Consider the following 27,673-nt stretch of genomic DNA (forward strand, 5'->3'; position numbering starts at 1 on the left):
CTAACTTTAACAAAAATGCTTAATCTTTGTCACATTCAAATGTTATACACAATGTTATCTACCACTAAAAACCAGTGACTAAGATTACCATTTTCAGCACTCCTGTGAAAGTCATGTTCAACATTGGGGCCAGTGTGACCTTCCTCGATGAAAGGACCTGCAATACATTAAACCTTGTTACTGGAATATCTGTAGTACTGTCCCTGGCAGGACCAGACCACAGCATTACAAACATTAAAATAAAAGTGTCTAATTAAGTGGAGTCTGTACTGCACCAATAAAATTACCATATGCTGTTCCTCGGTCATATAAGAAAGGTAAACTTACAGAAATTACTCCAAATTCCACTCGGTAAGGAAGTGAGGATTAGTCAAAAGCAGCAGTAAATCCACAAACACATGTCAGGGTTAAATCCTACACAGGAACATACTTCAACACTTTTAAATTCTCATAAGGGGACCCTAACAACGATTTTCCAACAAATTCTGTGCTCCCAGACTAAGATCAGGGTTTTTCTATCTTTTGTTTTCCTATTTATTATTCCTCTAATTCATTGGAAATTTTCCTGTAAACACAAGTGCAAAAATGTATCTAGTACAGGAACAGTGAAATCATCAGAAATACAAGATTGCACTGTTGTATGCAAAATTACAAGTATAATTCATGTTTACATTTATGGTCTTTTGCTGAAAATATAGGATATTCATAATTCCGGCTGCTAAATTCTGAGAATGAATGCACTATCTAATGGTTGCTCATGCTTGATTTGAATATGCATTATCAAAAATCTTCAATTTAGACGTGTATGCAGATCTGATCTATTTACAGACAACTGACACATATATCTTTCTTACTGAACACTAACATGAAAATTAAATCACAAAATGCTGTGCTGGGGCATTTTTTTGACAAACACTGTTTACAAACAACAGTTAAATTCTTTATTAATATATTCACTAGAATGTGGTATTGCTTGCAGGTAGCTGGGTTTAGTGAATATATTTTAAGATGCCATTATTGCACTTCTGAGATCTCACAGTGATGCAGAATCACATTTGTGCAGTTAGTGTCACATTATGTATTCCCCTGTCCAAATGGGGCTGAAAAATGTCTGGGTCTATGTTCCAGGATATACTGGGGGAGGGGGGGTTTAAACTGAGGAGGGAGTGAATGTCTGAGAACCATTATAATCTGTTTGAATTGTACTGTAAAAAGTCCTCCCACCATGCAGTCACAATACACAAATGTATTTTTCTTAACCCTTTGTGCAAGGTTATTTGCACTGTAATGTGGAGTGAGTATAATAATTGTATGTGGACTCCGTGGCAAAACAGGTAAGACGCAAAACTCAATAAAAGTTACAGGAAGTGAAAAATAATTTCTTTTAAAAATATAATAAAAGGAAATTGAGGAAAACAAAACAAAAGTTAACTTGGGATGACATTAAATGGAAAATAGAGACAATATGCAGAACTTTCAACTTTGGCAGGGCATAAAACTGGTGATATTGGATCGGCCGCCCGTTTTATACACCCCATTGGAAAGGAAAGTCCGGTAGGATGTATAATGGGAGGCCGATCTGATACCACGAGCTTGACGCCCCATCTAAACTGAAAGTTCTACCCAATAGGACCTGAAGAAAGTCAGAGAATAAGAAGCCTTGAGAGGAATGTGATTGTGGGAAATACAATCTGTTTACTATCACTAAAACCGAGGGGGGGGGAAATAGGACCCATTGAGCATGAATAAGAGAAGAGGCAGAGTGCGGGGCACCAAGGGAGGGGCCACAGGCATTTAAAGTAGAGCGCGGAAAACAAACTCTGAGAAAATTTACAAAAGTGACGTCACGATTGACGTAGCGGAGGAGCCCGTGAAAGCGAAGCTCAGGAGAGGCGGCCGAGCGGGGCGTGAAGCTCGGGGGAGGCGGCCGAGCGGAGCGCGAAGCTCAGGAGAGGCGGCCGAGCGGGGCGTGAAGCTCGGGGGAGGCGGCCGAGCGGAGCGCGAAGCTCGGGGGAGGCGGCCGAGCGGAGCGCGAAGCTCGGGGGAGGCGGCCGAGCGGAGCGCGAAGCTCGGGGGAGGCGGCCGAGCGGAGCGCGAAGCTCGGGGGAGGCGGCCGAGCGGAGCGCGAAGCTCGGGGGAGGCGGCCGAGCGGAGCGCGAAGCTCGGGGGAGGCGGCCGAGCGGGGCGCGAAGCTCGGGGGAGGCGGCCGAGCGGAGCGCGAAGCTCGGGGGAGGCGGCCGAGCGGAGCGCGAAGCTCGGGGGAGGCGGCCGAGCGGGGCGCGAAGCTCGGGGGAGGCGGCCGAGCGGGGCGCGAAGCTCGGGGGAGGCGGCCGAGCGGGGCGCGAAGCTCGGGGGAGGCGGCCGAGCGGAGCGCGAAGCTCGGGGGAGGCGGCCGAGCGGGGCGCGAAGCTCGGGGGAGGCGGCCGAGCGGAGCGCGAAGCTCGGGGGAGGCGGCCGAGCGGGGCGCGAAGCTCGGGGGAGGCGGCCGAGCGGAGCGCGAAGGGAGTCGTGCGAGGAATCAAAATATCAAGAAAAAGTCAAAAGATGTCGACACAAGACAGGGAGGAGCGCCGAGGGTAAGTCAGTCAGTATTTAGTTCTTGGTTAGGATTTTAGTGGTTATTGTTCTTAGTGGTTAGTGTCTTTAGTGGTTGGCTAGAGTTTTTTGTGGTTAGTGTTTTAGTGTTAGATAAACAGTAAATTGCTTAAAGCTAAACAAACAGTTTAAATAACGGTTAGCTGAAGTGGCAGGACAGCTGGGGATCGTTGCATGCACATCCTGTGCCATGTGGGAACTCCAGAACACTTTGTGTGTTCTGGAAAACAACAATTGCAGGGAGTGCCGCCAACTGCTCGAGCTCGAGCTCAGAGTTTCTGAGCGTGAGGGGCGGCTGCCGACACTACAGTGCATACAAGAAGCTGAGAGTTTCATGGATAGCACGTTTCGGGAGGTGGTCACCCCACAGTTACAGAGAGTTCAGGCAGAGAGGGAATGGGTGACCACCAGACAGACTAGGAGGAACAGGCAGGCAGTGCAGGAGTCCCCTGGGAGTGTGGCATTCACAAACTGGTATTCAGTGTTGAATACTAGTGAGGGAGTTGACACCTCGGGGGAGTGCAGTCAGGAGCAAATCCACGGCACCGTGGGAGACTCGGCTGCACAGGGGGCCAGAAGGAATGCAATTGTTATCGGGGATTCGATAGTCAGGGGGATAGACAGGCTTTTCTGCAACAGCCAACGTGAGTCCAACATGGTGGGTTGCCTCCCTGGTACCAGGGTAAAGGACATCACTGAGAGGGTGAAGAATATTTTGAGGAGGGAAGGAGAACAGCCAGAAGTCGTGGTCCACATGGGAGCCAATGACCTAGGAAGGAAAAGGGTTGAGGTCCTGCAGTCAGAGTTTCAGGAGCTAGGGAGAAAGTTGAAAAGCAGGACCTCAATGGTCGTAATCTCTGGATTACTCCCAATGCCGTGCACTAGTGAATATAGGAATAGTAGGATAAGACAGGTTAATGCGTGGCTGGAGCAATGGTGCAAGAGGGACGGCTTCAGATTTCTGGGGCATTGGGGCCCCAGAAGCTGGGACCAATGTCCTCGTAGGGAGGTTAACTAGTGCTGTGGAGAAGGGTTTAAACTAATTTGGTTGGGGGATGGGCACCAGAATGAAACATTAGAGAGGAGAAACAAGGTGCACAGAGGACTGGGAGGGACACATAGCATTAGAGTAAAGAAGAGTTCAGAAATAGGAGGGATCAGACAGGGGGCAAATGCAAGGCAGTCTAAGATGAGATTGGAGTACATGCACGTAGTGTGGTAAATAAGGTTGGTGAGCTGCAGGCTGAAGTCGCCAAATGGAACTATAATATAATGGCGATAACAGAGAACTTGCTCAAAGAAGGGGAAGATTGGGTACTTAATATTCCTGGCTACAAGGTATCAGGAAAGATAGGGCAGAAAAGAACAGAGCAGGGGGTTGCAGTATTAATCAAATAAACTATTATAGCACTGGAAAGGGATGATGTAGATGAGGGGTCAAAGACAGAATCTATTTGTTTAGAATTAAGGAACAAAGGAGGAGGTATTACACTACTGGATGTATACTATGGGGCACCAAATAGTGGGAAGGAGATAGAAGAGAACATTTGCAGATAAATTACAGAAAGATACAAGAACTATTGAGTAGTGATAATGGGGTCTAAACTTATCGCAATATAGACTGGGACAGTAACAGTGTAAAGGGCAAAAGGTGGGGGGGGTTTCCTGAAATGTGTTCAAGAGAACTTTCTGGAACAGTGTGTTTCCAGCCCAACCAGAAAGGAAACAGTGCTGGATCTAGTTCTGGGGAATGAAGTGGGGCAGGTGGAGCATGTTTCATTGGGGGAGCATTTGGGGAACAGTGATCATAATATCATTAGGTTTAGCATAATTATGGAAAAGACAAAAAGCAATCAAACGGGAAAATATTTAACTGGAGGAGGGGTAATTTCTGTGAGTTGAAAAGGGATCTTGCCCGGGTGGCTTGGAATCAAAAATTGGTAGGCAAAACAGTAATTGAACAATGGGATGCCTTCAAGAAGGAGGTGGTTCAGGAACAGAGTAGATATATTCCTACGAGGGGAAAAGGAGGGCATTCAAAGCTAGCGTTCACTGGATGACTAAAGATATAGAGATGAAAATGAAACAGGAAAAGGAGGTTTATGAGGAATGTGGGGTTCATAATGCAGTAGAGAACCAGGCTGAATACAGAAAGCACAGAGGAGATCTAAAAAAGGAAATAAGAGGTGTAAAGAGAGTGAATGTGAATAGATTAGCCGCTAACATAAAAGGAAACCCCAAAGTCTTTTATAAACATATAAACAGTAAAAGGGTAGTCAAAGGAAGGGTGCGGACAAAAAAGATCATCTTGTGGAGGCAGAGGACATGGCTGAGGCACTAAATGAATACTTCACATCCGTTTTCACTAGAGAAGAGGATGCTGTCATTGTAGCAGTAAAGGAGGAGATAGTGGCGATATTGGATAGGATAAAAATAGATAAAGAGGACGTATTAAAAGATTGGCAGTACTCAAAGCAGAAAAGTCACCTGGTCCAGATGGGATGCATCCTAGGTTACTGAAGGAAGTAAGGGTGGAAATTGCGGAGGCTCTGGCCACAATCTTCCAATCTTCCTTAGATATGAGGATGGTGCCGGAGGACTGGAGGATTGGAAATGTCACACCCCTGTTCAAAAAAGGGGAAAGGGATAAATCCGGAAAATACAGGCCAGTCAACCTAATGGTGGTGGGGAAACAATAACCCAGGACAAAATTAATTGGCACTTGGAAAAGTATGGGCTAATAAATGAAAGTCAATGTGGATTTGTTAAAGGAATATTATGATTGACTAACTTGATTGAATTCTTTGATGAATTAACAGAGAGAGTTGATGTTGGTAGTGCGGTTGACGTGTATATGAACTTTCAAGAGGCATTTGATAAAGTACCACATAATAGACTTGTTAGCAAACTTAAAGCCCATGGGATTAAATGGACAGTGGCAACGTGGATACAAAATTGGCTAAGGGACAGAAAGCAGAGAGTAGTGGTGAACGGTTGTTTTTCAGACTGGAGGGAAGTATACAGTGGTGTTCCCCAGGGATCGGTAGTAGGAGCACTGCTCTTTTTGATATATATTAATGACCTGGACTTGAGTATAGAGGGTATAATTTTAAAGTTTGCAGATGAAAAGAAACTCAGAAATGTACTAAACAATGTGGAGGAAAATAACAGACTTCAGGGAGACATAGACAGACTGGTGAAATGGGCAGACACATGGCAGATGAAATTTAACACAGAGAAGTGTAAAGTTATACATTTTGGTAGGAAAAATGAGCAGAGGCAATATAAACTAAATGGTACAATTTTAAAGGGGGTGCAGGACCAGAGAGACCTGGGGGTGCACATACACAAATCTTCGAAGGTGACAGGGCAAGTTGAGAAGGCTGTTAAAGCATATGGGATCCTGGGTTTTATTAATAGAGGCAAAGAGTATAAAAGCAAGGAAGTTACGCTAAACATTTATAAAACACTGGTACGCCTCAGCTGGAGTATTGTGTTCAATTCTGGGCACCACACTTTAGGAAGGATAACAAGACCTTAGAGAGGGTGCAGAAGAGATTTACTAGAATGGTACCAGGGATGAGGGACTTCAGTTATGTGGAAAGATTGGAGAAGCTGGGGTTGTTCTCCTTAGAACAGAGGAGGTTAAGGGGAGATTTGAACAGTTTTGATAGGGTAAATAAGGAGAAACTGTTTCCAGTGGCAGAAGGGTTGATAACCAGAGGACACAGATTTAAGGCGATCGGCAAAAGAGCCAGAGACGACACGGGGAAACATTTTTTTAACGCAACGAGTTGTAACGATCTTGAATGCACTGCCTGAAAGGGTGAGGGAAGCAGATTCTATAGCAACTTTCAAAACAAAATTGGATAAATGCTTGAAGGGAAAAAAATTATAGGGCTATGGGGAAAGAGCAGGGGAATGGGACTAATTGAATAGCTCTTTCAAAGGGCCAGCAGAGGTTTGATGGGCCAAATGGCCTCCTCCTGCGCTGTATCTACCATGATACTATATAATGGACCAGGAGAAAAAGTATTAAATAACTGTTGAATGTTTTATTTTCTCAGAAATCTATTTTCACATTCCTTGGTACTCCATTTTATGAGTTCCAGACCTGCTTATGTTTATGATAACCATTTTGAAATTGGGAAGGAAAGTTAGAAACACAACAGCTTGTAGAATAGAGAGCGTTGTCAGTTATTATCCTGTGTCAATGTGCACAAACTGATTTTTCTAATTAAACACAGGAATTCCTGTGGATGTGAATTGCATAAGTTTGCAGATGAATGGGCTTTAAAAATATTTTTAGCACTAGAACACTCTTCTAGAAATAGAATGGTAAATGGTGCACTCAATAAAATAACTATTTTAAACCATCCAGCTTCACATACCATTGATGCAGTGTTCATAATCATTTTCTCCATCTCTGCTCTAAGCCATCAATAAAATATATGTATAGAGAATTTGTAAGTTAATAGAGTTGCACACAAAAAATGTAAAATAAATTTATGCCAACAAAATAAATTGGATATGAAAATAGAATGAGTTGTCATTGCACCTCTTAATTTATTAATATTATTCGAATACACACACATTACGTGGTGGGAGAAAAACCTTCAAGCATTTTAATCATGATTTCTTAGCAACTATTAGTACCTGAGGAAAGAAGATGTCAATTTTGATGCTTTGCTTCCACTGTCCTGCTAATGGCCTCCTGCAAAATACACACCACAAACTTCATCCCTTGACAGTGATTATGGGCTCAATTTTAAAACCGAGCCGGGAAGTGGGTGGGGGGATCAAATTGAGGACGGGAACCCCTTTAGTACAGGTTTCCTGGACGTACTTAAAATTTTCACGTAAGGGCCTCTTATTTTTTTTGTCGGTTTGCCATCCGACTGACCGGCCTGATTGACAGGCTGGTCTCAGTCGGACAGAAGACCAGCCAGGGAGAGGACATGTTCAGGTAAGTCTACAGGTAAGTCTTTGTTCGTATGGATTGGGCAGGGAGGCGGGGGGGGGGGGGGGGCCTTGGGAGTATGGGTGGGCATAGGTTGGCACGGGGGTCGTGACTCATTGTGGGGAGGGATCGGGGGTCAGTCATGGGGGGGGCATCGGAATCAGGGATCATCGTGGGGGTCCGCTATCGTTGAGGGGGAGAATTGGGGGGTCGGGGGTCGGAAGATCGGAGTGGGGGAGGAGGATCGGGGTCGGGGGTCGGGTGTCCGCAATCATTGGGGGGTCGGTACAGGTAGGCTTGTTGGGTCTGGGGGAGGCACTCCTGCTCCTCCGAGCCCACAAGCTGTTCCTTTTTAAACACCTACCTGTTAGTCTCGGGCCTTCTTGACCCCTTCCACAAGGCATAAAACAGAAGCCTGGGAATCCCGGCGCCCCGGGGTTGAAATCGGGAAGTCCAGAAAAATGGGGGCCCGAAGCCTCCTTGAAGGGTTTTAAGGCCCGACCCGCCTCCTGGGAGCAGGTTGGTCGCCCGCCCCTCTTCCTGCTCCGGTGAAAACCAGAAATGGGTGGGTTGGGGGTGGGTCTGAAATGGTGGCAATTTTCAATGCCTCCCCACCCCCAACCCACCTGTTTTTCACTTTTAAAATTGAGCCCTACAACTCAAAGCTGCACCCAGTAATTTAAAGGGTGAAAATAATCAGCCAGGGTGAATAGTTCAGAAACTTGGGCCATGATTTTTACTTGGAGCCAGGAAGAGAACAGGTGGATAGATTTTCGCGTGAGAAACCCCGTAAGTGAAGTATGTCGGAATTTGCGATCGCAACTCAGTTGAAGTCAGCCAGATTGACTGGCTGGCTGGCTGGCTGTTGTGGTGGGAGGCTGGGAATCAGGTAGGAGGGAGAGAGGAAGAGAGTTGATCATAGGCCGTGGAGGACATCGAGTTGGGGGGTGGGGGTGGTGCGTGGAGGACATCAAGTTAACAATTGAGATGTGGCTGCATCCCAGCATCGTCCATCGGTCTGCCACGGTGTTCTATTTGTTCAAGCTTTGACATCTCGTTGCCCTCAGCATTACATACAGGTCTGCTGTGAGTGAATAGTTAAACTTCCTTTAATACGCAATCCAAGGAACTTTCTTTGTTTCTACGCAGATCAGTCCCAAACAAGGCATGGTTTTCTTTGCTTCACTTCCTTTAATACCTAAACATGGGATAAAAAATGTAAGCATTGGTTAATAATGGAGGAATGATTCATTTCTAACTCTGAGCTATCCACGTCCATTCACTCATGTCCACATCTCTGTTAAAGTTAGTGCAGAGAAGCAAATATGCACCATTATTGTAGCCTGTGGGAAAATGGCCACATGTGAACATAGACCACAAAGCTTTTTGGGCAAAATTGCATTATCATTTCATGTGTAAGTACAAATTACAAATGCCCATGTTCTTATAGCATGCCTCAATTTCTACTCCTTGTTTTACCTTTGTGCATTAATGGTATATAAATAGTGTGTGCTGGGCTCCTTGTTTTTTTGTCTTATGCAGTGGGCAGACTCTGTAGGGCTGATAATGCGACAGCAGACACCCCTTACTATTGGGCACAGAGGCTCGAGGCTCTTGATCTGCCTGATGCAGCACACCCGATGCAGCCAGTTGGCGCATAGTGCATTCAGAGTCTGCGTACCAACTGCGCGCAAGGGTCAATAAGGCCCCATGTTATCTGCATTTCAGATTCACAGGACCTGTGTGGCTGTGGAGGACATTGGCGGGGGGTGGGGGGGGTTTGCGAGGAGAAGATTGGAGGCCAGGAGGTGATCGGATTAGCAGCGATGTCGGAGATGAGCAGAGGAGTCAGAGGTCGGGAGGTGTCAGAGATTAGAGGTCAGCAGAAGAGTCGAAGGTCAGGAGGAGTCAGAGATCGGAGGTCAGCAGAGGAGTCGGAGGTCGGAGGGGGTCGGCCGATCGCGGGGGTCTTATCGTGGCAGGTAAGCTTGTTAGGCCTGGAGGAAATACTCCTGCTCCTCCTAACCCACAAGCAGTGCAACAAAGGCACTCACCTGAAGATCTGAGCTTTCTCACCTCCGTTTCACTGGCGAGATTCACGAGCCCCAGCAAATCCAGGTTGGAGACATTAAATTTAAAGTTAAGTAAAATTCAATTTAAAAAGACCTACTTAATGTCTCACAAGGACATTAATTGCTGCAATAACTGCCCGCTCGCCTGAACTAATTAAGATCCCAACTGCAGCGAGTAGATTATCCGCACATATCCATTTCGGGTTAAACCCGAAAGTGGGCACGTTGGAGCCAGGTTGCGGTCGCACTAAAAAAATCAATTATTTTAACTACCCACCTGCCCCCAACCCACCCGTTCTTGGAGGTTAAAATTACCCCCTTGATGTGATCTTTTGAGGCATTTTTTTCACTTTTTTTTGTTTTTATCAGCACTTCCAAGTAATGTTGTTACGTCTGACATGCAATTTATCATCATGCTGGAGATTGACTTGGCTGAGTAACTTGCCAGTTTCAGAAGCTGGATAGCTAACCTGTCTGCATCCAAGCTCAGGAATTCATAGTTGAGACTACAGATTGACACAGATACATTGGATCAGTGCTGTCACTGAACTCGTGGCTAATTTACAGGGACGTTTGTTTATTGCAGGCTTTTCAAAATACCAGCTGAAATTGTTCACTGTAAAATTGTGCATTTCCAATGAATTGTACAGAATGATACATCTGCAGCTAATCATGAGGACATTAAACATTGCTATTTGAGGAAATTAACCTAATAAACATGCATGCTTTACAAATGCAACCTAGAGCCTCACGGTTGTATTTTATGATGGTCATGCTTCAACTTGCAATACCACTTATCAAGGCTGATTTTGACTCTGCCCAGCCAGCAGAAACCAGGCAGATGGGCAGTTAAAATGGCCTCTGGGACTTACCCATATCGATCCCACTGTCTTCGTGTGGGTTCTGATCTTAACCTACTCTTCTGAGCAGGCAAGAGGAACACCCACTGGAAGGCAGTGAGGTCCTTCTTTAAATATGCTGATCAGGCTCCAATGATGTCATTGGGCCCTGACTGCAATTTTAACCAGTAGACTGCAAGAGGAACCCATTGTGGCTTCCCCGCCAGACCAACCTAATGGGAACAGGAGTCAGGCCAGAAGAAGCCTAAAAGCGTAAGTAGATTTTCTTTTTTTTTTACTTTCTTTGTGGGGCCAGGAGTTAAATCCAATGCTGCCGAGGTTGGATGGTTTGCCGTCTGCCTTAAACCCCACCCACACGATCCCCCCCCCCCCCCCCCTCACCCTCACCACCCCAGTTAAAATCAAGGCTGCTGTGTTTCAAGCCCCAAAAGGAGTTTTTCTGGTATGTGCTCTATAACAAAAAAAAGATATTAGATAAAATTAAAATACAGAGAGAAGCAAGCATCATAGAAAAAATTCAATTTAGGACTTGGATATTGATCCAAAAATCACTAGCCACATTTCCCCAGTCATGGAGGTGTGCTCCAGGCTTGTCAATGTTGCTTTATAACTGGGTGTGAGGATTGGCTACAACAGTGACGCCAGTTGACCCATCCTCCAGTTTCCTCTTTCGGATTTCTCTTCTTACCTCTGCAGAAGCACTTGACCTCAGATGCACATGCCCTCCACTTAGCATGGCTGAAATCATAGAATCATTCACCTGGCTGAAATGTAGATTTACATGGGGAGGGAATTGCATGTATGTACTCAAATACTGTCATTCCAGGGCATGCTGCATGATATATCAAATCATTCCCACATCCAAACCATCAAAGATGAAATATTATAATAAGAAACAGTACTTGTGTGCTGACCATGGCTGGGTACAAATTGAATGAATAATTAATGTAATTCAGGGTTAGGCAGCATAACACTGATTTTGCTTCATCTCTTGTGTGAATCTGCTATCTTCAGCTTGATGATTCTGTTTGCTTTAAAGTTCTTTCCCAGTTACTATTCTATGTGCGCATTCCCTCCTTGATTACCTATGTTGGCCTAGGATTGGGTCCTGCCAGTTATCAATGAATTATCTCCAACATTGATTGTTCTTTTAGTCGGGTGGGCATCTGATACACAAACAAGCCTATCACCATGTCACCATGCTTATGAGTCTCCAGAGTAAAACTACTGAGAAATCCAGATAAATAAAGCTTCTATTTACCTGATATGGAGTGCACACCTCACTCCCCATTCACCTAAACCCAGGCAACCTTGGTGCAGGTTGGTGAGAGTCAAAGCTTGAGGACCACCAAGTATGCTTAGGGGTATTGCTAGAGTGCAACCAACTAAAACTTCACAGCTTATTAGAACACAGCACTGGAAATCTTCCCACTGATCGACGGCCAGCCTATTTGTTAGGGCATTTGTCATGATAACATGGGAAGAATCCTAGCCCCGGTGACAGGTCTGCCCATCAATGAGCTAAGCTGACTGGACAATTATCCAGAGCAGCCTTGGAGTATTGCAGACCTGCTTGGTTCAGGTATTGATTACCAAGTCTGCCACAAAGATCCAATTTCCCATCACCCAGGCATGTTATCTTGGATCCAACCTGCACCCCACCTCCCCAAAAATAAACCCTGATTACTGTTTGATTCCTTTGCTTCACTTTGCAAGTGGCATCACCTCCAGCTTACTGCTGTCTGCAGTAAGTGCAGATGTTCAAAATATGGCAGCTTCTACCCACTATGAACAATATGAAACGTTGGGTGAGGATCAGGCTCAATTGTGATGTCCCCAAAGGTTGAATGGCCTTCTGCTACCGTCTGGTCTCCCACTTGAAGAACGGCTGTTTGTGTGAGGACTGCCAGCATCCAGGATCTGTACCGCGGCATAAGTCATCGCTTTCATTGGATGAGCAGAATTAAAGTGGAAGAGGGGGAGAAAACTCAAACTCTCAAGATTTTATTTTCACAAAACAATTGAGAGCTTGACTTATAAAACCAGGGGGAAAATCACATGATATTTGTAATTCTCATGGTTGATGCACCACGTACTTTGGAAAGTTACTGAACAGCAGTGTTTGGGGAAATGGCTGTAATAGGCCATGCATTATTTGAGATTCCTTTATTTATTTATAGAACTGAGAAACTTATGAATTGAGGTGTACAAAGGGCTGTTTAACCAGTCATATTTAAAATATAGTGGCATTTTCAAACCTATTTGCTGATGTCCGTGTTGTTTTTCCAGTTCTAGGAATAATCCCATTTTATGTATTATGTTTTCCGTTCAGTGCAGCTTCAACTTAAAGTTATAGTGCAGCCAATTTAACATTTTTGTGTGTGGAAGAATAACCTTGATCTAAACTAGTAACCTAATAACCTTGATCTAAACTAGTGTTCTGATACCTGGAGATAACACTTAGACTGCTGGCAGGCCCAGGAAAATTTCAGTCTTCCTGGATTGCCTGCTATTTTTGAAGTGACGCTGAAACAAATCCTAATATTATAATAATCGAGGTAGCGTTATTACTGTAATTTTAACCCAACAAAACTAAAATATTTAGGGGATGAATTTCTCACTTCTTATCCATAACTTTGACAGAAGAGGCATGGGAAACCCCCAGAAAACAGCATAAACAGTGGCTGTTCCATTGAAGTTGCCACAGATGAGTGGGAGAACCCCATGGAAATTTACCCCCTTACATTTTAGATTACAAAGCTAAATACTCTACTCCTGACTTTCCCCTTCCCTGTTTTCTCTCTCTCTCCTATTTCACTGAATTTTATTTTTACTTCTCTATAATATAACCTAATCTAGGTACTTTGCTGAAATAATTTGTAAACACCTTGCTTATCTTTAAAAGAATGCCTTCTGGGATAAAGCGTCTGTTTTGCAGGTGGGAGCTATATCAAAAGCTATAGGGGTTCCTGAAAGGCAGAAGCAAGGCTCAGACATGCCTCACACATTAACATTTTTGTAGTATGTTATTTTGAATATGATTTCAGATAGAATAATGCAGATTTAAAATTGCCCTCGGTCAGTTGGCTGAAACAGAGTTCTTTTGCCTTGGTGCTGAGAGAAAAACAATATGCAAAGCTGTCGGAAGAAATTTGCACTCCCACAGAGACAATGTGAACTTATTTCTCTGAGTATATGGGTCCTGAAAATCTGCTAGTTTATTGGCAGATTTGGGGTGGGTGGAAATTAGCAAGCCATAAATTGGGGTGGTACCTGGTCATGTCGAATCTCCACCCTGTTCAATGATGCGCTAGGGTTTCCTATGAAGATCGCTGTGGGCAGCTCTTTTATATGTTCCCTTGCAGCTTGATGTCAGCAATGTAGTTGGGACTGGCGGGATGATAGTCTTGTGAATCCCTTCACCAGTGCCCCCAATTTCAAAGCAGTGGAAGTGGAGTCCCTCCCATGACTATTTCAGGCCAGTTTGAAGGCATGCGACAGTCATTCAAAGCGGTTTCTTGCAATGGGTAAGGGGCCTTCCTACAAGCACCTGATTTTTATTATTTAGTGGCATCATCAGTTGATCCTGCCAGCTCTGCCCTCAAGCCGCTGCCCAGCACTTCACTTTCCAACCCTTCGTTTCCCCCCCACCCCCAACCAAGCAGGTGAGCCAGCTGTGCTGAGATTGGTGCAGGCACCTGCCAACAGTATGGTATTTACCTTACCCAACAGATCCAGGCACAAAGATCACCAGAGCATTGGAAGTCCCACTCTGCCAGTATTATGACAGTGGCACAGGTTTTCATCCATGGGGTTTATATGCCTATCACAAGTGTGATGACTAGATTGCTTTATACAACTTTTCATTATTACAGCCATCTAGTGCCCAAAGTGACGATGTTGCCTATAATCTTGTTACATCATGCCTTTGAAATGTTAATATATATGAGTTTACACTGAATACTGTTGTTGTCTCATGTTTATCACCGGTAACCATCTTAACTGCATGACTGTCATACAGAATGAAGTTGGTCTTTACTATAAACATACCTTAGAAATCCCTGAAAGTTATATAAAAGCTGGAGGTTATCCCTGAGGACTTTAGTTCCCTGTTTTGCGCTGTCCATTCTATGTAAGCTAACAAAGAAGGGCTGAGTGGGGGTTATCACTCACATAATGTTTCATTGAGTAATCAGTTAAAAGAGTTTGGAAAGAGCTACTAGATTTTCAATTTAAGCACCTAGGGGCACCCTGTTCCTTTAACGGTGCTATTTGTTGTTATTTGGAACAGTTTATGTAACATGCTGTATATCTTCTGCAATGCAATTGTCTTACATAGGTTCCCATGTGGGTATTTAGAAATCCTATAAGATATTCAGAGTCGGGACCACTGTTTTGAGGGTTCAGATCACCGGGTCCTGCAGCAGATTAGAGAAGATTATGGTCATCGTTAGTTTTTTTGGGTGTTCATAGGAATCATGCATCACCTTAAATTTCGTTTGGTCATTGCAGGACATGGAGGTAACAGAATCATGGGGCCAACTGATGATGTGCAAGGTGGTGTAATCTCTATACGATCCCATGCAGAGCTTCTTCATGACAATATACCAAAGTGCACTAGAGGGATTTGTTTTAATCTAGTCTCTATAATGCACATTTACTGTTCCATAACATGTGTTTGTTTCCATCTGTTGTTTGACAGTGTGCAGTGAAAAGGAGCTGAGGAACCTGGCTTCCAGACTGAAAGACTGGTTTGGGGCTTTACATGCTGATGCCAACCATGATGTAAGAGTTAAACCGATCAAGCAATCAGAACAGACCAGTAAGTGAACCTCTTTACAGGAGTTACCATCAGGTGCCCTTACTGTCACTTTCTCCAGTGACCCCTCATTTCTTTAACTCGTGTGATTATAATTCCTGTCTAGTATCATAAGTTGTTTTTAATTAATTTTGTCAGAAGAAGCGACGTTAAGAACAGGGGCAGGAATAGAGGTAGGCAAACTATAGTAATAAAACTCATACAGGAAAAATTGATATTAAAGTTAAAACACAGAGGTGGTGCAGAACACTTATCTTCTCACTTCTGAGACGAGATTGACTCCAACCCAGACTGTTTGAATGAAAGTCTTCAGCCTCTGCTGGCTGCATGGTTCTATATGAAATAAGTTTGGGTAGTGAGAACTCAGTTTATAGTGGACATGAACCCATGGCACAATTGGTATTAAACTGGCAGTCTCACTTAGAAAGGATCTTTAGTTAGGGAATGGAAAGTTTCTTCTGAGTAGTAGGGGTACTTTTCTAAGGCCCAGGCTAAGGCACATTGTTAATAGATTATTACTTTGTATCTGCCAGTGCTATACCTGACCTGTGAGTGTTCATTGCTGATAAAATATAAAAGTGCTCGATTCCCCATTGTTGACATCCATCACACTTCTGAACACAAAACATTCACCAAAAATAAATGTTAACTTTGACTTCACACCGGTAAAACGTTACATTAGATTATAAAGGGGTGGATTTAGCCCAGAGTGAAAATTGAGGTGGCTGGTTGGTGGATCCTGATGACCAACTGTCCTGTAGTCCCGCCAGGACATTTTGAGGACCGGGCTTCATTTGCATTGAGCCGGCAGGCTACGGCCGGAAATCGAGCGCTCTGGGGCAGCCCGCCAGCTCCGGGCCAGAGAAAAGTAGGTTCCTGGGGAGGGCCCCGATCTGCAGAGGGAGTGGGGAGGGAGCTGGAGTGGCAGCGGCCCATGCTGGGTTCGAGGAGCCTGAGGGAACACTTCTGCTTCTCCCGGCCTTGCAAAAATGAAGAGGAACTCACCTTCGAGATCCTCTTCAGCCATCTGATGATGGTCAGAGTGTTGACAACTTACAGCCGCCCAGAAATGGCAGTTGGAGTCCTATATATGTCATAGGACTCCGATCAGCATTTTAAGTGGGCCTATCGCCTGACTCGGGGCTGCTTCCACCATCCAATGGTAGGCCCAGAGAAGCATTGTCGTGGCCACATGGGCGTCAACGGGTCATTTGCCCCCCATTTTCAAGGTGCTACCATCCCTTTTTCAGCAGGAGGAAGACCTGCAAATTGACCCCAAATGCGTGAGGAATTTCCATGTAATTCCCTGAAAATATTTGCCTTGCATTAATATCACAAAAGGAAATAACGTCTTTTGAATATTATTCAGTAATGTGCTGGAATTCTGGAACACTGCTGCAAGCCACGATTTTGCAGAGCCTCACTGGACATACAAACATACGAATTAAGAGCAGGAGTAGGCCATTCGGCCCCTCGAGCCTGCTCTGCCATTTGATAAGATCATGGCTGATCTGATTGTGACCTCAACCCTACTTTCCCGTCTACTTACTATAACCTTTGACTCCCTTGTTAATCAAGAATCTATCTAACTCAGCCTTAAAAATATTCAATGACCCTGCCTCCACCTCACTCCGGGGAAGGGAGTTCCACAGACTCACGACCCTCTGAGAGAAAAAAATTCTCCTTATCTCCGCCTTAAATGGGAGACTCCTTATTTTTAAACTGTGTACCTTAGTTCTAGTCTCTCCCACAAGGGGAAACATCCCCTCAGCATCTACCCCTTCTAGTCTCCTCAGGATCTTATATGTTTCAATAAGATCACCTCTCATTCCTCTAAACTCCAGTGTATACAAGCCCTACTTATCCAACCTTTCCTTATAAGATAACCCTCTCATCCCAGGAATCAGTCGAGTGAACCTTCTCTGAACTGCCTCCAAAGCAATTATGTCCTTTCTTAAATAAAGGAGACCAAAACTGCACACAGTATTCTAGATATGGTCTCACCAAAGCCCTATTTAACTGTAGCAAAACATCTCTACTTTTATATTCCATTCCCCTTGCAATAAATGACAACATTCCATTTGCCTTCCTAATCACTTGCTGTAGCCGCATACTAACTTTTGGTGATTCATGTACTAGGACACCCAGATCCTCCTGTACCTCAGAGTTCTGCAATCTCTCTCCATTTAAATAATATTCTGCTTTTCTATTCCTCCTGCCAAAGTGGACAAGTTCATATTTGCCCACATTATCCTCCATCTGCCAAATTTTTGCCCACTCACTTAACCTAACTATATCCCTTTGTAGACTCCTTATGTCCTGTTCACAACTTATTTTCCTACCTACCTTTGTGTCATCACCAAATTTAGCAACCATACATTCGGTCCCTTCACCCAAGTCACTGATATAGATTGTAAATAGTTGAGGCCCAAGCACTGATCCCTGTGGCACTCCACTCGTTACATCTTGCCAACCTGAAAATGATCCATTTATGCCTATTCTCTGTTTCCTGTTAGCTAACCAATCCTTTATCCATGCTAATATGTTACCCCCTACACCATGAGCTCTTATTTTGTGATTTTGTTTAGTAGCCTTTGATGTGGCACCTTGTCAAAAGCCTTCTGGAAATCCACATCCACAGGATCCCCTTTATCCACGTTGCTTGTTACTTCCTCAAAGAACTCTAATAAATTAGTCAAACGAGAGAAATGAATTGCTGAATCAGGCATGATACTCCACGTGACCGATTAACAATGCTTCCTATTTTCAAGGGAAAAAATATATCCGCTGAGCCATACAGCTCAGGCCTCATTATATTTCCAAAACCATAGCAATAGGATCCATGCTGAAACTCTTGATTTTACATAGAATTATGTAGAACAGAAATAGGCCATTCAGCCCAACAGGTCCATGCCGGTGTTTATGCTCCACGCGAACCTCCTCCCTCCCAATTTCATCCAACCCCACCAGCATATCCTTCTATTCCTTTCTCCCTCATGTGTTTATCTAGCTTCCCCTTAAATGCATCTATGCTATGCCTCAACTACTCCTTGTGGTAGCGAGATCCACATTCTAACTACTCTCTGGGTAAAGAAATTTCTCCTAAATTGCCTTTTAGATTTGTTAGTGACTATCTTATATTTATCTCCCCTGCAAGTGGAAACATCTTCTCTATGTCTACCCTATCAAACCCTTTCATAATCTTAAAGATCTCTATCAGGTCACTCCCCAGCCTTCTCCTTTCTGGAGAAAAGTGCCCCAGCCTGCTCAATCTTTCCTGATAGGTATAACCTCTCGGTTCTAGTATCATTCTAGTAAATCTTTTTGGTACCTTCTCCAGTGCCTCTATATCCTTTTTCTAATATGGAGGCCAGAACTGTTCACAGTGCTCCAAGTGTGGTCTAACCAAGGATCTATACAAGTTTAACATAACTTCCCTGCTTTTCAATTCTGTCCCTCTAGAAATGAACCCCAGTGCTTGGTTTGCTTTTTTTATGGCCTTATTAACCTCCGTCGCTACTTTTAGTGATTTGTGTATCTGTACCCCCAGATCCCTCTGCTTCTCTATCCCATTTAGACTCTTATTATCCAAGCAATATGCGGCCCCTTTATTCTTCCTTCTGGATTTGGAAGAGGTGTCCTCAGATTGTCCATATTAAATAGATGCTTGACTGTTTCAATGACTTGACCTTTAAGAGTTGGCTTCTTTCCAGAGTTGGTTGGAAGTTTGTTTATTTTTTGACTTATCATTTAGCTTTATCTGCATTTTCTTTGGTGCATTCCTTTTTGTAGCTGTTAAGCATTATTTACATACATTACAATACTTTTATGTACAATTTGCTTTTCCACAATATTCTTGCTTCCAGTTGCTATTGTAGTTGCAACAAATGAAGTGGGCAAGATGGAAATTTCTTAATTTCAGTAATACTCTTGGATTTGGAAGAGGAAGAGGAGTTTCTGAAAGGTTAGGAAAGATAGGTGTGACTAAGCTTCAAGCATTATGTAGTCACCCATTATTACCCTGGAACTGGCATTTGCACATGTACACAGCCTTTCCTGGGCTTGTCAGAGGAAATCCATCTACAGCAGCTCCACTTTTCAAGGCAGGTTGTCACATAGCTATACCAGTGCCAGGAGGCCAATCTGCAGAAAGAATGGCTCTTCTCATTGGTATGCAGGTCATTAGAAAGAAAGAAAGAATTTCCATTTATATAGCAGCTTTCACATTCTCAAGATGTCCTAAAGTGCTTTACAACCAATGAAGTGTTGTCACTGTTGTAATGTAGAAAAATGTAGCAGCCAATTTACGCACAGAAAGGAACCACAAACAGCAATGAGATAAATGACTAGATAATCTGTTTTGGTAGTGTTGCTTGAGGGATAAATGTTGGCCAGGACACCAGGAGAACTGCCTGCTCTTTCTCCAATAGTGTCATGGAAACTTTTATGCCCACCTGAGAGTGCAGGCAAGGTCTCGGTTTAACATCTGATTCAAAGAAGTGACAGCCATGGGGCCCATGCCCAGGGGCAAAAGCCAAGTATGGGGCTCCCATGCAAATATGTTTTATTTAGACACTGTATATTGAGAAATAGCCCCGAAGAGCAGAGATGAGAGTTCCGGTCTCTGAATACTGGGTTGACATCCAGCAGGGTACTTGCATCTGATAAGTATGGAGTGGTGACCTCCCATTGCATCTCTTGGTAAGCAGTTGTGAGTCAGGCTGACGAGCTGTTCACATGAAAAGGGTCTTAGTTACGGAAACAGCCCAAATGGTGGGGCCGATTAGGGACAAAAAAGGAAATCTTTTGTGGAAGCAGAGGGCATGACTGAGGTACTTTGTACCTGTCTTCACAAAAAAAATGATGAAGTTAATGTCGCATTAGAGGAGGAGGGAGTAGAAATATTGGATAGGATAAAAATAGATAGAAAGGAGGTGCTAAATAAGTTGGCATCACTCAAAGTTAACAAGTTACTCGGTCCAGATGGGATGCATCCTAGGTTGCTGAGAGAAGCAAGGGTGAAGATAACAGAAGCTCTGCTCACAACCTTTCAATCATCTTTGGATATGGGATTAGTGCCAGAGGACTGGAGGATTTTAAATGTTACACCCCTGTTCAAAAAAGGGGAGCGGGATAAACCTGGTAAATATAGGCCAATCAGTCTAACGCCAGTGGTGGGAAAACTACTAGAGACCATTGTCAAGGTCAAAATTTATTCTCACTTGGAGAAGCATGGGTTAATAATGGACAGCCAGCACGAGTTTGTTAAAGGCAAATTGTGTCTGACTAATCTGATTGAGTTCTTTGATGGAGTAACAGAACGGATTGATGAAGGTTGTGCAGTGGATGATGTATATATAGACTTTCAAAAGACGTTTGATAAAGTGCCACATAACGGACTTATTCGGAAAATAGAAACACATAGTATTAAAAGAACTGGGGTAGCTTGGATACGTAATTGGCTAAGGGATAAGAGGCAGAGAGTAGTGGTGAACGGAGGTTTTTCTGACTGGAGAGAAGTATGCAGTCCCTCCGCACCCCAATACTTGCCCCCCTTCCCCACCCCGAGCAATTAAAGCACAAACATATAGCAAAACGCATGAAGAAATAGGCCCTCAGAATGTTTACACACTGCTTTTATAATAAAGCAAATCATAACATAATATCTTCCCGGGCTCGGTATTAGGACCATTGCTCTTCTTGTTGTATATAAGTGACTTGGACTTGGGTATAGAGAGTACAATTTTGAAGTTTGTGAATGATACGAAACTTGGCAACATAGTAAATAGTGAGGAGGATTGTAGGAGACTTCAGGAGGACATAGACAGACTGGTGAAATGGGCAACACATGGCAGATGCAATTTAATGTGGATAAGTGCAAAGTGATGCACTTGGGGAGGAACAACATGGAGAGGCAGTATAATCTAAATGGTACTATTTTGAGGGGGGTGCAAGTGCAAAGGGTCCTGGGGGTCAAGGCAGGTTGATAAGATGGTTAAGAAAGCATCGTAAACAGGGGCATTGAATACAAAAACAAGGAAGTCATGCTAAACCTTTACAAATCACTGGTTAGGCCTCAGGTGGAGTATTGTGTACAATTCTGGGCACCACACTTTAGGAAGGATGTCGAGGCCTTGGAGAGGATGCAGAGGAGGTTTACCAGGATGATACCAGGGATGAGGGACTTCAGTTATGTGAAGAGATTGGAAAAACTGGAATTGTTCTCCTTAGAGCAGAGGAGGCTAAGGGAGACCTAATAGAGGTATTCAAAATAATGAGGGGTTTTGATAGAGCAAGTAGGGAGAAACTGTTGCCTCTGCAAATGGGTTGGTAACCTAAGGTCATAGATTTAAAATAATTGGCAAAAGAACTAGAGAGTAAATGAGGAGAATTTTTTTCCACACAGAGGGTTGTTAAGACCTGGAACGTACTACCTGAAAGGGTGGTGGAATAAGACACTTGAAGAGGACTAATTTGCAGGGTAATGGGAAAAAATTGGACAGCTCTTTCAAAGAGCCGGCACAGGCTCGATGGGCTGAATATTCTCCTTTTGTGCTGTAAGATTTTATGATTCTATGATCTACTGGATGTAAAAGTATTGGAGGAAATAAGTTGCCTCATGTGCCATTAGAAGAAGATATTATGTTATGATTTGCTTTGTTATAAAAGCAGTGTGTAAACATTCTGAGGGCCTATTTCTTCATGCGTTTTGCTATATGTTTGTGCTTTAATTGCTCAGGGTGGGGAAGGGGGGCAAGTATTGGGGTGCGGAGGGACTGCAAATGTTCTTGGTGCCTAGGGCCCCAACAATTCTTAATCCAACTCTCGTTCTAGGCACCTCATCTTGGGAAGAGCCTATAGAAAATGAACAGGGATATGTGTAATTATGGTGTCAGTAAAAATTGACTTCTATTGTGTGCAATGCTGCTGTTGTGCAAAGTTTGTCTGAATGAGTGAATAAGATGAACAATAAGAGTAATTAAAGGAGGATACTTGCTGTGTGCTGGTGCCAAGCTCACACTCCCTGGTTCCCTCTACGTCCTCTGGGCCAAAGATTTAGGGGGTACTCTTTCCAAATCAAGTAAAGGTGTCTAAAGTTTGATGGTCCAACACCAGTGCATGTTCTTTCACAAAGGTTACAGGCAGTTTTCTCCAAGAGCACAGACACAACGGGCTATAAATTAGGTCATGTAGTGCTCATTTTGTAGGCTCTACGCAGCCTCCTAAGGATCCAAATGGGCATCCGAATGTGCGCGCGCACTTCTAGCATGATGCGGGCCGTACGCCATCTTGGTAAAGGTGTTTACGCGTGCACAGATACCGAATGCTGGCAGCGTGTAAAGTAAGGAGAATATGCGTTAGATCAGTATGCAACGCTGATTTAAAGGGACAGAAACGATTTTTGAACTCAACGCTCCAACCAACGCACTGTCTTAACCTCACACTGCTGAACAGTTCGTATACAGTATGGAGGACCACCACCAGTGCTATTTAAAGGGATCATGCAGGATTTACAGATTAGTTGCTAGATTATTGCTTCTGGCTGCTGTTGTATGTGTACCTGTTTTTGGAGGTCTCCTATACTTGAAAACTGGATCTAGGGGACATAGCCTAAAAATGAGCCAGGACTTGCAGGAGTGAAGTTAACAAAATGCTTATACACACAAAGGGTGGTAGAAGTTTGGAACGTTCTTCTGCAAACGGCAGTTGATTCTAGCTCAATTGTTAATTTTAAATCTGAGATTGATAGATTTTTGTTAACCAAAGATATTAAGGAAGTGGGGCTAAGGCGGGTATATGGAGTTAGGTCACAGATCAACTATGATCTCACTGAATGGCGGAACAGGCTCGAGGGGCTAAATGGCCTACTCCTGTTCCTGCTTCCTATATTCCTATAATAAAGTTTCAGTACTCTACAGGGAGTGGGCTGGCTAGCTGATAGGCAACAGCTAGGGCACAGGTGGAGTGTCAGGGGTGGGACAGGAATGCTGTCGTCCTGATAGAGGACAGCAGGTTCATGTTCCATGGCGCCACTGCCACTTGCTGCCTCCTGTTATGCACCACCTTCTCCTGTAAGAAAGCGAGACGTGTGTCAGTGAGTGTGCTGCAGGATGTTTGGGTGATGTGCCTGTCATAGTTGAATATCTGTCAGTGTGTGTGACCTGTGAGTTGTGGTTGTGCGGCTTGCAACAGTGGTAATGTGTGAGGGTGAGAGGAAGCATTTGATTGGAAGAGTTGAGTACTGATTGAAAGAGTTTGTTGGTATGTGGGTGATGGGGGGTGTAGTGTATGGAGCAGTGGATGCGGCTGGTGGTGCAGTTGGTCGGAGATGCCACTTAACAGTTGACCTCACTCACCTTGACCACTTGTGTCAAAGCATTGAACTTCTTCCTGCACTGCATCTATGTTCGTGGTTCATGGCACTGACTTCGTCCCGTACTGCTTCCCACTGCCTCTTGAGCATATGTCTGGAGGGCCTTTTGCCCCCCCCCCCACCCCCACTCCCCGCGGATATAGGATGTCCCTCCTTCTGTCCACCTCTTGCACCAAGGCCTCTAGTGCATCAGCAGAGAACCTGGGTGCACGGTCTCTCGCAGGCCTGGTACAAACTCAGATTGGCAGATTGGTGAGGTCTGGCGTGCAGATTGGAGGATGTGGGATTTAGTAGTGCGCAACCTTTATTCAGTGTTTTAACATAACTCACCAGTTTGTAAACATAGGGACGGGATCTGCATCTGTGTTTTACGTGTGCGATCTCTGATCTCTATGCAGATCCGTATCTTTTATTTTGCAAATAAGAGGTGCAGGCTGCCTTTACGCGGTGCCAGCCACTCACGCGATACCGGGGCCCCCTGCTGGTGAGCAGCCACTCAACAGCACAGCTAGGCCTGGCTGCTCACAGATATCAGGTAAATGACAGCACGAATCTCACGTGCTGCCTGCATCTCAACCGTCGGAAGCGGGTTAATTGCGCACCGCGACCCCCATGCCCGGATTCAGGGGTTATTGAATTTAACCCCCATTGTATAGATGTTGGACTTTGAAAGAGCAGAGATGCAGCCAACATCCGTCCTTATATGAACCAATGAGAATGCAGAATATATGTAGATTCTGGTGGCCTTGCTGGTCCAGGATACAATGTATAAAATTATCCATCACAAACTGTTTCACAAAGTGTGCCCTCCACCAATATGGACATGTGTGAAAGAGATGAAAGGTTGCCTCCATGCTTTGCATGCTGCCTTGATGAAAATGTACCAAGTTAAGAGTCAAGTTGGTGAAAAAGCAGGGGAATGGGACTAAATGGATAGCTCTTTCAAAGAACCGGCACAGGCATGGTGGGCCGAATGGCCTTCTTCTGTGCTGTACCTACTATGATACTAAACGTTTGTGGCATGCATGGTATGATAGAAGACTAATATTTTACAAAATCTAGGTTTTCTTACATTGGCACAGTTCCTAATATCAGAAAATTTATTTTATATTGTTCTGTGTCCTACAGATGTGGACAACTGAGTTCATTCTTTTAGCCACTTCCATCCTAGTAGATTGTACAGCCATTTGATAGGACGATGTCCTTCTGCTCCAAATAACTCCACTCTCTTTACTACATCTTCTGCAGGAGGATCTCCCAAGAGATTGTCATCAAATTTACATTCAATCCTAAAATGTTGATCCTGTTTAATTGTGAGCAGCGGCCCTTTAAGAACCGCTGGCTCACTGAATTTCTTACTCCACACATTCTAGGAAACGGCACAGGGATCATATTAAAATGAGTATAATGAGTTAGCCTTGTAATATCCAGAGTAGCCAACTGTTCTACCCCTACTACCATGCACTTTGGGCTGTCCACACCTAGCCCAGAAGCACTTTCACAACAATCATTAAATCAGTCCAGATAAACCCAGGTAATTTCAAGAAAATTCTTTTTGGAAAGTACTTACTGCATTTCTTTACAACTTCATTTTAATTTATCATAATCAACTGTGTGATGTCCTAATGTGGGTTTTTAAACACTGTAATTATTAAAAATTCTTGAAAGCTCTATTAATTATTTATTTTAGTTACAGAATACCTTGAATGTCTTACAATTCCTTAAAATATTCTGGGAAGATTTTCAGAATTATATTGATAATTTGGGGAGAAAAATCAGGAAAATTCTAAATAATGATGGCCTTGAGTTTTATTATTCCAGGTCAATGTCATGGAAATGACAGTGACATTCCTTGTTATGAGCTGCTAAAAGGCAGTTAATTATAGATTAAATAATAGAAAATTCCTGTTGTAGACTGTGTACAGCCTATTGTGATCAGCCTTACAAAGTAATAGAGAGAGTTACTGGAATTCTTAAGGCTGTAGCCAAATTACATCACCAATCATATTTCACAAACCTGTGCTTAAAACCCTGTTAAAACATTTGATGCAAATTTTGTTTGGTGTCAGTGCCTCTGTGACATGTTGTAATGATCCGCAAACTCAAAGAAGCATATTAATAATGTCAACTTTCCAAAGTTATTCCATTTTAGATAGTTTTAATAAACCCTAATCAACTGGGAAATGTTTAATTAATTTAGGAGTGGAAGTATCAGCAGCTAAAAACTTGATGACATTTTATAGTCATCTAGGAAAGAATTAAATTATGGAATTTATTATCATTACGGAATTACTGTTTGCTTAAATGACAGCTGTTGTATAGTATGGTTTATTAGTTAATATCTTATCTGACTATGTAATGAAGATATGCAAATATTTGATTACATTATGATTGAAAACTGCTGTGAGCATATGCACTGGCTGAGATCCTAATTTATTTTGTACATCAGTGCTTTTATATTCAGTTGTGGCAAGGTGAAGTGTTTCAGAAAAATGTTTGTGTTGGTCCTGAATTCAAAGTTTCATCTAAATTTTGAACACTTACCATTTCTCTCACACAAAAACTGATTTAATCATCTTTTGTAGGGTTTGACACCAGCATTCTACCGATCTGCAAGGATTCTTTGGGCTGGATATTTAACAAGCTGGACATGAACTATGATCTTTTGCTGGACCAATCAGAGTTAGGCACCATTTATCTTGATAAGTATGAACAGTGTATTAAGCCACTTTTCAACTCCTGTGACACATTTAAAGATGGAAAGCTTTCAAACAATGAATGGTGCTACTGTTTCCAGAGGCAAGGAGGTGAGTTTTTAATGAGAACGCAAAAAAATACGCATTGCATTTCTAGTTGGACAGCTTTATTCCTGGCAGTGTATTTTCCCTTTGAATTAGAGTTGAAGGGATAGTAGGCTTAAAAGAAAATCTGTCTTGTTTTGGAACAGGCATAGTAGCAGCCGGTGTTTGTTCTATTTAATTAGAAGCAAACAATGATGGATGCCTGCATGGCCAACCCAACTATTTTTAAACATTTGGAAGACTTGAGAATACTTGCTGGATGAGATAGGTAGCATTGTACATAAAAATATGGCTTGCTGCATTTGTAACTTTAGGCAATTGGTAACCCTACCTAGCTTTCCAATCTGCATTCATATGTGCTGCTTCATCTGTAGATAGCCTTGTCTCCAAATAGCATAACCTGTCTAATGGTACAGGATAAAGAGAAAGCAGTACTCTGAAAGTCTAGAGGAGGGCTTGGCAATTATACTTGGTGGAGAGGAAGCGATTAAAGATACATGAGGAGGCCAACGAGAGAGGATTCAGAGATACAACCATGGGGTGTATGTAAAGACATCAAAGGGCACCAAAAAGGAAGCAGGAGATGAAATGAGGAGAAAGCGATCTAAGACAGAAAGGGGATCAGAGACACATGCTTGGGTAGAGAGAGGTTCAGAAGCATTGATTCAATGAGACTGGAAAAACATTGAGATGTCACTCTTTGTTAATTGTCTTATGCCTGGTGTCATCTGTGATGCAAATGATCCATTCACCAGAATCTGTTGTTGAATTATTGTTGCATCTGTAAAACCATTTTCATAATTCTGCCAACCAGGTTTGGTAATCTTCTTTACATTTGCAACTGTTAGTCTCAAAACTCCTGGCACGATCACTCATTCTGCTGTTTATTGATTTTCATTGTGATTATTGCAATATTTATTTTTTAAAATACATTTCAGTAACCACAACACTAAAGTGTCAGACCATTGACCAAGAGAACTGAGTTTCAGTGGTACTCTGAATGAACATCTAAACTTGGACTTGACACTATGGCCCAAGCTTGCTGGCCTGTCCCACCAGTTTTCCCACACATCTAGGGTGGGTGTGGTTTGAAATATGCATATATCTGCACCCCCCCCTCCATTTTCTGGGGGCAATCTCATTGATGTCAAAGGCACCAATCTATATGTTGCTGGGCACATGCAAATCACAA

General features: G+C 43.4%; 1 protein-coding gene across 1 annotated transcript in view; it reads left to right on the forward strand.

Moving 5' to 3' along the window:
* spock1 (SPARC (osteonectin), cwcv and kazal like domains proteoglycan 1) overlaps window positions 1-27,673 on the forward strand; it is a 480,071-nt gene that overhangs the window by 438,753 nt on the left and 13,645 nt on the right. Inside the window, exons 8-9 of the mRNA XM_067996251.1 lie at window positions 15,190-15,309; window positions 26,266-26,487. Coding sequence (XP_067852352.1) covers window positions 15,190-15,309; window positions 26,266-26,487 — 342 coding nt within the window. The remainder of the gene's footprint in view (window positions 1-15,189; window positions 15,310-26,265; window positions 26,488-27,673) is intronic.

The sequence above is a fragment of the Heptranchias perlo genome, chromosome 14 (assembly GCF_035084215.1).
Source record: "Heptranchias perlo isolate sHepPer1 chromosome 14, sHepPer1.hap1, whole genome shotgun sequence".
NCBI classification, from domain to species: domain Eukaryota; kingdom Metazoa; phylum Chordata; class Chondrichthyes; order Hexanchiformes; family Hexanchidae; genus Heptranchias; species Heptranchias perlo.